The sequence below is a fragment of the Mobula hypostoma genome, chromosome 12 (genome assembly GCF_963921235.1).
Source record: "Mobula hypostoma chromosome 12, sMobHyp1.1, whole genome shotgun sequence".
Classification (NCBI taxonomy): domain Eukaryota; kingdom Metazoa; phylum Chordata; class Chondrichthyes; order Myliobatiformes; family Myliobatidae; genus Mobula; species Mobula hypostoma.
The window spans coordinates 72,982,897-72,994,555 of NC_086108.1; the positions used below are offsets into that span (position 1 = coordinate 72,982,897).

The 11,659-nt window shown below is 36.0% G+C and overlaps 1 protein-coding gene across 6 annotated transcripts in view; it reads left to right on the top strand.

Annotated features, from left to right (window-relative positions):
• Window positions 1-7,618, top strand: part of pik3r3b (phosphoinositide-3-kinase, regulatory subunit 3b (gamma)) — a 585,349-nt gene extending 577,731 nt beyond the window's left edge. For 5 of the 6 annotated variants that reach the window (XM_063064385.1, XM_063064386.1, XM_063064388.1 and 2 more), the window contains one exon: window positions 1,427-7,618. In XM_063064385.1, the coding sequence (XP_062920455.1) occupies window positions 1,427-1,625 (199 nt within the window). In that variant the 3' untranslated portion in view covers window positions 1,626-7,618. The remainder of the gene's footprint in view (window positions 1-1,426) is intronic. The other variant, XR_010019924.1, reaches the window with a different exon arrangement.
• Window positions 7,619-11,659: the final 4,041 nt, after the last annotated feature.

The window sequence follows — 11,659 nt, forward strand, 5'->3', positions numbered from 1 at the left end:
TTCAATGATGATCATATGTTTTATTTGTGATGTGTGGTAAAGACCTGACTTATGCAAGATGAGTATCTTAAAATGTTTTGGATATACCAGTTCATTTCTACTATTCCTGTTCCATCTTGTTCTAAGAAGACACTTCCCTTTCTGTCAGAGGTTTTTCTAATTTTTCACTCAACCAATTTCCACAGCTTGGGGCCAGACCTAGGGCAAATCTTGTCCTATGGGAAGCTAGCATTTCAGAACTGGTATCAAGGGATATATTGAAGGCTCTTTGTCTACACGCTCTGGCACATGACCAGTACTCTATGGGGCACACTGAGCAGTTCGATATGCTTCAGAAGGATGATTGTGTTGAAAAAGAATGCCTTTGTGCTGCATTCACAATAAACCTCAGTAAAAATCCAAAATCTTGCTGCCTCAAGGAATTAAAGCAGTCTTTCTTTTGGGTGGAAGACCTTGGTGGCACTTTGACCATCTGCGCGGATAAATTTCTATTAATAGTTGCCAGTGTAACACATGGGCATAAGTTTATATGGGAGGTCTTTATTAATTCACTTACTGTCTAAAAAAAGCCACATGAAGGAGACATAGTTGTGCAAAAGAGCTGGATTTAATTTTTTTCTGAATTGCTTGCAATTACTAACGAACTTTACTAGACGTTCACAATTTAAAAAAATCACCATTGCATATACAATGACAGAAACAGAAGTGTTAGTGAGTCAATGGGAATGTTCCTACCATTTTTAAGTGTAAGTGAGATCTTTCAATTGTACTTCATGTGCAGTCAGTGTTTGTACTTGTACAACAGGAACAATTACAAACAGTTGATAGCCAGGTCTAATAAAGATGTATTAAGGACACGGTCTACTTTTTTGTATAAAAGTTAACAAAGGGATATGATAACTTTTGAAGATTTGGAAGGAAATCTTCATTTTCGCATTCAGCACAAAATGAGACTTTTTATTGGTATTTCCAAGTAACTGAAAGGAAACTGACACTAATCTTTGGACAATGAATTTGGAGCAATAGTATTTGAACCAAAGGGAATATCAGTTAAGATTCTTCTTACCATGCATTCTACCTACAGACAAAAATTGGATTTCTCAATAAATCACTAGTGAATGGTGTATAGGGAGGATTGAAGTAATCAGAAAATAATGGTAGGATACAATAAGTATATAAGTATAAATACAAATTTTTCTGTCTTGGGTTTTTCAGCAATGATTACAGGATTCAATATGTTTAGCTATTGCATTATTTGAAATAATGAGATTTATTTGTGTTTACAGTTACGTTGCCTAAATATACAAAATGCATTTTACCCATTTTAATGTTCCCAAGTACCATCGAATGAAAGGAATGTTACTTGAATAAAATGTGCTGTTATAGGATTTTCCTACTGATATTTTGTTTCATTTTCTCTTTATAGTGCTGATGGAGAAGTGAAACATTGCGTGATTTATAGCACGCCAAGGGGTTATGGATTTGCCGAACCATACAATTTGTACAGCACGCTTAAAGACCTGGTGTTGCATTACCAACAAACTTCACTGGTCCAGCACAATGACTCTCTGAATGTGAGACTGGCTTATCCTGTCTACAGTCAGATGCCCTCTCTGCGCAGATGAATGTTCAAGAGTTGGCCGTGAAAGATTACAGAATACTGAGGGCATTGTACTTGGCTGCTTTTGCACAGTGAGTACAGAATGTGAATCAGGACAGTGGTGTACTCAGAGTTCAGGTGACCTGGTGCTACCTAAACTCCAACTGTGACTTTGTTTTCTGCTTTTATTTCAATCAGAGAGAAACACAAAAAAAACTGGAAATGTATCTAATATTTTTCTTTTGGTTTTTGTTTTGGTGTCATTCGTGTGGAGCTGAAACTTTAGTCCAAATAATCTGGTGCTGATGGCTCTGGGCTATTCATCTTACGAGTTTAAAATTCTCCAGCTTTCAGATGTTCTTTTTCATGGAACAGCCAGTAAGAGCTCTGATAGTCTTAACTTCAAATCTTTACAACATCTAGTGCAACTCTTACAAGAGACCCAATGTATGAAGAAGACTTATTTACGTTTTTAGTTTAGTCAACATATTCTTCTTGAACTAGACTCGACCAGATTATCTGATTTCTTTCACTCGTTGGATGACACTGAACTTGGTGTGAAAGAAGACCAAAGGCATTCAGGAGAGCTTCTGACAAAATAAACTCTTGGAATTTGGAAAAAAAAGTTGCACAATGGGTCGCTTTTCAAATGTACTGGAGTACAACTAAAAAAGAAATACAAATAAAGAACATTTTGTGGCTTCTGTGACTCTAGAGCTCTTCACAAAAAATATAACCAAAATGAAAAGACCAGGGCATCTTTTGATGTTGGTTTTAGCACTTAATATTCAGTCAGATGTCTGCAGCCGCACATATTTGCACCAAAATTTGTGTTTTTAAAGAATAAAAACACTAATGCGTAATGTTATTAACATAACCTTGAAATTTTGCAGTTTTATTTTGACTAGTCATACATAACCCATAAGGTAAGCTTCAGATTTTAGTTGTAAGAAGGCAATTACTTTAAAGGTACTTAGAATTTGATTTAAGAGGGAAGTAAGCATTGCTTGAAACAAAATACTTTTGTTTCATCGCTCAAGAATGAAAAGTGCAATTTGTAATGCTTCTGGATGGCAAAGAAAGATCATGTTGCTTAAAGGGAGTATTGGGAAGAATGGTTATGGGGAGTACTAAATTGGTGGGTAGTTACTATTCCAATAAAAAACACAAGCTGAATTACTTTTCATATTCATGGAATCAGATTTATGTAATATGGCTGGAAATATACAACAGTAATTTTTTTGAGTTGGATGGAAGTCTTTGTAGATTATGTGAACAATTTAATTTTAAATGAAGCAAGAGACTACTTGTTAAATCCACTGAGCATGCTCCCTAATATACCATGTTTTAAAAATATTTTAAAAAGTCGAGGAAACAAGTCCCCTTGGATGCACAGGGCATTTTGTTTAGGTATGTGCAATTCAAATTAAAAAAACATTTTACAGTTCTTTTTCCAAAAGAATAAAATGATGGCAGCTAATTTTCTGCAATAATTGTCTCTTTCTTGAATCTAATATTTGCTTCAAATTCATTTTAGGAGCTGGATCAGTCATTTCATAATATATTTAAAAGTATTTTTGACCTTTTCCTGTCTCCTGCCAAAACTTTGAGACCTAGCACAGTTAATTTCCTTCAGTAATAATTTGCTCCTCCAAATTTTTCCCCTCTGTTGCACTCCCCTCTATTACTCCATTTATGCACCAACAAAAATTCTGAAAATGCTATGTTCCTTTTTTGTTATGAATAAAAGCAATGGGCTCACTCTGAGAAACGTAATTCTTTTGAAAATTACCTCCAGCATTTAGAGAGAGCCAAGGTAAGTTTTCTGTATTTCTGGTTCCTTTCCCAAATAATTTAAGAATTTACAAAACCTATTAAATGGTTGGGATTTCTTTTTCTAGCCATCCAGATGCGGTTGATTTTAAGTATGTAGCGGTTTTTGATGTTGTTGCAGACAACTGATGCACTATGTATCAAGTTATTTTAACAGTGAAGTTGGCAGAAGTAGGGGCAGCTTAAAGTATTGAGGGCAACTAGAACTAAATAAAACATTGAAGTTTTATTTTGTAAGGATCCCTGCATTGCTGCAAGTAATGGCAAAAGTAGAATTAGCATATTATTACTTCACTGTGCACAAGCTGGTACTTAGCCGGCATATATGAACGGTGTGGCTGTTAAGGGTTGCCCATTTACTTAAAAAAAAATCTTTTCTTGGTACTTAAGCAATCTTATTTCTGTTACTGAATGTTTTTATTTGTACTGGTAAAGAAAGCTGGACCCTGGAACATAGTCGAACATTGTTTCTTGGATTCATGGGAGGGGGTGGGGATGGCATTAGTGGTAGTAGGTGATTATTATTAAGTACTTCTAAAAGGTATTAAACGGCAGATGAGAAGCACTTAGACTGGAGTGTTCTTGCTAATATTTAGATAATGTTTTTTAGTGGGTATATTGCATTTTACCCTTTTCTGAGAAAGCGTTTAAACACCAAGTCTGGGTAATTTGGTCACATTTTTAGGAAATGTTTTTAATATCGAAACTTCGCAAATTGAGTCCTTTTGGAAAGTTGCAGGAATATTGATTGGTTGTATTGATGTTATAGATGCCAATACACATTTTTAGTTATCCCCTGCCATGCCTAGTTGTCTTGCAGATATGTGCAGTTTTAATTATTATAAACATGAATAGGAGTGATATACAGTCCACACCGAATCTGCCAGTGAAGTGTTGTGCTCTGAGGTGTGGATCAGCCACGGCTGGTATTCTCCAGCTGGATTAATATAGGTCTTTAATTTGGAATATTTTCTCAGTTGTAGAGAATTCCTGATAGATGATTTGGAAGAAGAAAAGGAAATTAATATGGAGAACAATCTTGCATCTCATTAACTGCGATTGGTGTTTTTTGATGCTGACATTATTCTTCCATCTGTCCAACTCTTGCAGCCAATAAAGACAATGACCGAAAATGAAGAAAGGAAGAGATTTTTCAAAGTGCAGTTGTGAGTGGGAGTAGGACATTGGGATGGAAAAGAGTAGGAATGTCCTGAAACTTTTAAAATACTTTTTTACCAATCAGTTTTAATAAGATGGCAATAAAATAACGTGCGGACTACTCAGAACATGCTGTCAATTTATATTCAGTTCAGTTAAGATAAATTTGAAAGTGCTGTATTAAAATTAAAAATTGCAATATTTAACCTGATTTTTCCAGATGAATAGTTCAATCTATCATCAATATTTTTTCATATGCTTATGTAGTAGCCAACAATTAAACAAAATTTGAAATAAGGTGCCATAAGGGCTAAAATATATAATATTTCTTGACTTGTTCTTAAAGATTGTTTCTCTTTCCCACTTATCCTGTTCTCCTTCTACCCATCCAAACTGCACAGACTGACTCTTCTGTGCCCCTAACTGGTAGAAAGGGAAACCAAACTCTTGAAGCTGTTGCTTCTGAGAAGGTGGATGAGAAGGAAGGAATGTGAAATGGGATGCTTTTACCAAGGCATCTTATTGCAGGCTACATTCTGATGCTTCCTTGGAACAAACAAATCTTTCAAGACATCTTGAAATTATTAACATACATGATTTGTAATGAAACTACTTAAACTGGAATACTTAATGAATTGTTCTTTACTGGGATTAAAATTCTAACTTGATGAAATTTCTCCTTGAGTATTAACTGAGTGAGTTTGGGGAGAAAGCTTGGCAGGTGGAACTGGAGCTTGTAGTTATAAAACCCACTTTTTACATCGCCATTTTACATAAGATGACCAATGATCTTGATGAAAGAAGTTTTATTGTAGCAGAAAACATGGTTTATGAAGTGTTTTCAATTTTACAGCAAAATTATTTTTAAACAAAATCCTTGTATATTATTTGAAAGAGGGAAAGTTGATTAATTTCTGTTGTTATATTTTTTATTTTTAGTTGTTTAAAAGCCATATCCATTCACTTTTTGAAACTTCTCAATTTTGTTTTTTAAATAAGTTTCATAGTATCACCACTTTTGAACATGAAATAAATAATTAAAAGCCAACCAGAATAAAACAATTAAGAGCACCTGGTTACATAGGAATACTTCATCCTTTCTGTACTGGGATCTTGATTTGAATGTAGTGTGAGCTGGTAGAATGGACATTGCCCTTCTGCCATGTGCTAGGGCCCAAAGTAAAATGCATTTGTTGGTTAATGCTTAGTCCCCAAAGAACAGAGGTCTGGAATTTAAAATAGCTTGTTAGTTGGTACCCAATTAAGTAATAACTACTTGGACCACAAAGTGGTGATGGTATTAAAAATGGAATGTATTAAAATCTCAGATTGATAGGAGGTTGACAGGAAAGGAATGGCGATGAAAGCATAGCAGAAGTTTTACTATATAATCTGGCATGTTGTGCTTGATTTGATTGTTTGATGCTGATAACAAAGTGGTCTTCATTCTTGTTGCAATAGACAAAGCTGGCACAAACCAAGCCTTCAAAATTGTGTGCAACTAGTATTTCCCCTTTTCCCAGTGTATGACTGTAACATCAAATTAAGCAAATGAGGATGGAACTTAAACATGTGCATAGCTTACCAAATTAAGAACCCGAAAAAATGGCAGATAAACCTTAACTCGTAAGTGTGAAAAGCATCGACATTCTGCACAAAATAATACTAAAACTGCAAAACTTCTGTTTAATTAAGGTCAATATCTCCAGTAAAATAATCACATCAATCCCTGCCAAAATTATTGAAAAATGAAGCCCTTGAGTACATTCCACTATGGTATTCTTAATTCCAAACTTTGGAATGTGATGATTTTTTTTTAATCCACTGCAGTCTTTCCAAGTTGCTCATTTAGCACTGAATTAAAAGCTATGTTGAGCTTAGTATTCCCGTCCGTTGGATTAAGACCATCCAAGTTAAATTAGTTTGTACTTTGAGCTATTAATGCTGATTGCTGATTTATTTGGGAAGGGAGAGGAAGAAAATTTTTGTACTTTCCAGCATTGCCATCTCCTGCTTACCCGATCTTTTGTAGCATTGTTTTTCCTACACTTGTGAAGAAAGCACATTTATTTATAAACAGTTGACAACACAGAATTCCCAGCTTGGTAGAAACTCCTAATGATGGGGCAATGCTGTGATTCCAGTGGCATCGTCACCAATTGTTAACTTAGTGTTGATTGATAACTTTTTATGCATTTCTAGTCAGTATTGTATTTGCACATTTTTATTTCAAAATAAGTTAGGTGCAGAAAAGTGTGCTTTCAAGTTTTTTTTAATGAACACTTTAAAATTCTAGCCTGATATACTTGCCTCATTTGAATTATTATATTCTTTGATCATTTTAATTTTGGATTGTTTTGGTTCTCTGCAGGACAGAAGGCTTACATGATTTGTTCCAGGCAGTGAAGTCAAAAAAAGACATTGTGCATTCTTCTTTCCAATTTTGCTCTTTCACTTTCATTGTGTCATCACTTTCAAACTTTATCTTTCTCTCGCTCAAAAATTTCATGTGGAAATTTCATGCACTTTTCAGAGACAAAAACCCAGCATGTAACTTAAGTATGTTGACTGTTGTATCTGTGTAATTCAACCTTGTTCTGTCTGTAAATGGTGTAGTTTTAATATGAACTTATGTAGCTTACAAGAAAAGGTCACATCGTGCATTACAACTAATAGAGTAGCATTTGCTCCCATTCCTGGTATGTTATACTTTACAGAAAACTGTATCTGCACTAGGTTGTATCAATTGTGCAAATCTGTTCCTAGTCTGCAGCTGAGTCTTTTGTGACACCAATAACAGGTCACAGCATGTATGGGATTTTCTGCATTATAAGCATTGACTCTGTGTTTCACTCTACACACAGTAACTGCTACTGTCTTCACAACTGGTGATATTTTTCCTTTTTTTGTCAAGTTGCCATAACTTCATATTATTCATCTATCTTGAAGAATAAAAATGTATTTTGTTGAGAATCAGTGTGAACGGTTTAACTTTTTAACAAAAATAAAACCGATTTCACTTACTAATTTCTACTTCTGCGCTGTTGATTGTGATGTCCTCTTCTATATTGGGGGAAAGATAGTTCAGTACAATTCCTACATAAATTTGCACCAAAGAAATTCTCATGAGATACCTTTGCAAATCTATTAGATTCTATAAACACCTTCAGGATGCTTTATAGAAACACTTGGGAACTTGTGTAATAGAAAAGCAATGCAGACTAATTTTCCATTTTAAGTGGAAGTAATTAATCATAAACTGGAAAAGTTCACTGTAATGAAAATAAAGCAACTATGCTAAATAGTTTAATGATCTGATTTATTCAACTGCTTGGATACATTTGGAAAGTTTCAGGAATAGTAAGTAAAATTCTTTAGAGTAAACATTTAGCAAAAATAAATGAACTTGTAACCTGAAAGGATTTGCATTCCTCCAAAATGTTTTGGTTGGATTTCCATGCTGTTTTAATAATGGATAAATCAAAATACCGAATAATTTGCTTCCTCTATTAGAAATATGATGCCATTCAGCATGATTGGTTGTAAAATAATGGGAGTCCCAAGTTCACAAGCCAGTTTCCTACAGTGTCATAATATATACTGATATCATGTTTGTAATGATGTCTGAGACTTAATTTCTATATCTTCCATTTTACCAAATGCATAATAGGCTTCAGCTGAATAATTGTACTTACTTTTGTAGGAAACAAATCTGTTAGTAATGAGTATTCCAGTAATGAGAGAGACTTGGTTTATATTATTTAAAGAAACTCACTAGATTTAAGAGAGGGCTATGAAATCTGACATAATGTATCAATGCATTATATTGAAGTAGGAGATGGCAGGGAGATTTTTGAAGTGTAGTAGATGAGAAAGCTGAAAGTTAAAGAAAGCAAGTCCAAGAGGCAGGAAAGGGACCAAGAAAAGTCGGATAGGGCAAAATGCATTTATTTTAATGTATTAAGGCAGCTAATCTCAGAGTATGGATTGGCACATGAGTTGTGATATTATCACTATTTGGGAAATGTGGTTGTGGGATGCACAGAATTGACAGCTCAGTGTTCTGGAGTATAGATACTAGAGGCATGATAAAGGGTGGGTCCGTGCTTTGCTGGAGCAGGTGGGGAGAGGGAAAGGGTTGATGCTTTTGATGGTGTTTGGGAGGGGTGAGGGTGGCTTTGGGGTTCTCACATTTCTATCATTCATTCTTTGGGCTTTTTCCTGTTTTGTGGAGGTCTGCGAAGAATAAGAATTTCAGGTTGTATACTATATACATTCTCTGATATTAAATTGAACCATTGAGGTACGAGAGAAGGGAGAGTTGTGTAAGGCATTGCAGTACTTATAATGTTACCAGGGAAAGAAGGTTCAATGAGTGTACATGGTAGAACTTCAGTGTGCTAGGCAACTGCACACACAATTGGCTCGGTGAAAGGAGTGAGGGTGATAATGGGCCGTAGTTTTTTTTTCCCAGAATGGAGGCCTATAACCACCGATTTGCCACAAGGATCAGTGCAAGGTCCCCTATTGCTAATCAGAAATGAGTTGGATGAGAATATAGATAGCATGATTAAGTTTGTAGATGACAGCAAAATTATCTTGTGGTGGAACTGATGAATCTTGTCTTAATTTTATAACGGGATCTAGATAAATGGGAAAGAGGGCAAAGCGAAGGCAGATGGGTTTTAACTCAGACAAGTCCAAAGTGATGAACTCTGCAAAGTGAAACTAGGGCAGGGGCCTGGGTTAATGTTGTAGAACAGAGGGATTCCAGAGTACAAGTTTATAAGTTCCCTGAAAGTAGTGACAGAGTTTGGATGTCATGTTGCAGCTCTGTATGATATTGATGAAACCAGATATGGAATATTGTGTGCAGTTTTTGCTACTACACTTTAGGAAGGATGTGATTCACCTAAGACAATGCGGAAATAATTCATAAGGATGAAATTGGGGTTGGTCAGCTTGAATTATGAGGAGCGATGATAAGCTGAGGGGCAAAGGTTAATTAAAATGTGGACATAGATAAAATAGATGATCTGTGTCTTTTCCCCCAAGGTAGTGGAGTCTAAATTGAGAGGGCATAAGTTTGAGATGATGATTTTTTAGGAAGGTTTGTCACATGAGCATTGACACAGAATGAAATGCATTGTTTGCTTCAAAACCAAGTCAAATCAGTAAGGATTTTGCAGTGTCACCACGCTTCTGGTACCAATGTAGCTTGCCCACAACTTATTAATCTATACACCTTTTGGAATGTTTTCACAAAGTGGGTAGAAAGGACAAGCTACAGGAGGAAGTGGTAGTGGTGAATATAATTATAATGTTCAAATAGACATTTGGATGGGGAAGATTTAGTGTGAAGTGGGCCAAATACAAGGCAAATAGGACTAGCTCATGAAGGCACCTTAATCAGCATGGATGAGTTGGACCAAAGGTTTTTGAAAAGTAATTACATGGGAAAAAGGCTATGCTTTCACCAGTAAGTGAAAATGCACAACTCAGGCTGTTGAACTACCATGCATTAATGTATTATGTTGTGATTGAATGATGTAGACCACACAAGTGCAACTGCTAAACAGGAGTTCAATTACACCAATGAGTATCTAATACTTTATACTGAATAATAACATTTGGTTTCAGACTATGCAATAGATTCAGAGTTTTACAACTCTAAAATGAGTCTTCAGTCCACCATATCCATGCCAGGACTTTTGTCTATCCACATTAATCCCATTTCCCTGTCTAAATGTGTATCTGATCTCCATACCATCCCTGGCAGCAAATTCCAGATATCAACCAGTCTGCATATATTTAGCATAATGCTTTTCAGTACAGTACCAGTGAAGGGAGTTCAATTCCTGCCGGTGCCTGTAAGGAGTTTTACATTCTCCCCATGACTGCATGGGTTTCCTCCAGGTGCTCCATTTTCTTCCCACAGTCCAAAGACAGACCAGTTGGGAGGTTAATTGGTCATTATAAATAATCCCCTGATTAGGCTAGGATTAAATCAGAGGATTGCTGGATGGTGCAACTCGAAGGGCTGCAATTTATCTAAATAAATAAATACATAAATATCCTTCCAGTACTGTGGTGACCATAAATGTGTGCTATATTTCAAGTGTAGACTAACCAATGTTTCAGCATAATGTCTCAATTTTTATATTCTATGCCCCAACTTGTGAAGGAAAGCATGCATTATGCCTCCTCACCGCTTATTTTTCCACTGTCGGAGAACCGTAGACTTGAACCCCAGAAATCAGAATCAGGTTTATTATCACCGGCATGTAACATGAAATTTGTTAACTTAGCAGCAGCAGTTCAATGCAATACATGTCTAGCAGAGAGAAAAAAATAATAATAAACAAGTAAATCAATTACGTATATTGAATAGATTTAAAAAACATGCAAAAACAGAAATACTATATATATATATAATTTATTTTTTTTTAAATGTCAGATGGTGTCCAAAGATTCAACGTCCATTTAGGAATCAGATGGCAGGAAAGAAGAAGCTGTTCCTGAATCGCTGAGTGTGAGCCTTCAGGCTTCTGTCTGCACCTCCTATCTGATGGTAACAGTGAGAAAAAGGCATGCCCTGGGTGCTGGAGCTCCTTAGTAATGGACACTGCCTTTCTGAGAAACTGCTCCCTAAAGATGTCCTGGGTACTTTGTAGGCTGGTACCCAAGATGGAGCTGACTAGATCTACAGCCTTTTGCAGCATTTTTCGGTCCTGTGCAGTAGCGCCCCCCCACCCCCATACCAGACAGTGATGCAGCCTGTCAGAATGCTCTCTACGGTACATCTATAGAAGTTTTTGAGAGTATTTGTTGACATGCCAAATCTCTTCAAACTCCTAATGAAGTATAGCTGCTGTCTTGCCTTCTTTATAACTACATTGATATGTTGGGACCACGTTAGATCCTCAGAGATCTTGACACCTAGGAACTTGAAACTGCTCGCTCTCTCCACTTCTGACCCCTCTGAGGATTGGTATGTGTTCCTTCATCTTACCTTTCCTGAAGTTCACAATCAGCTCTTTTGTCTTACTGACATTGAGTGCCAGGTTG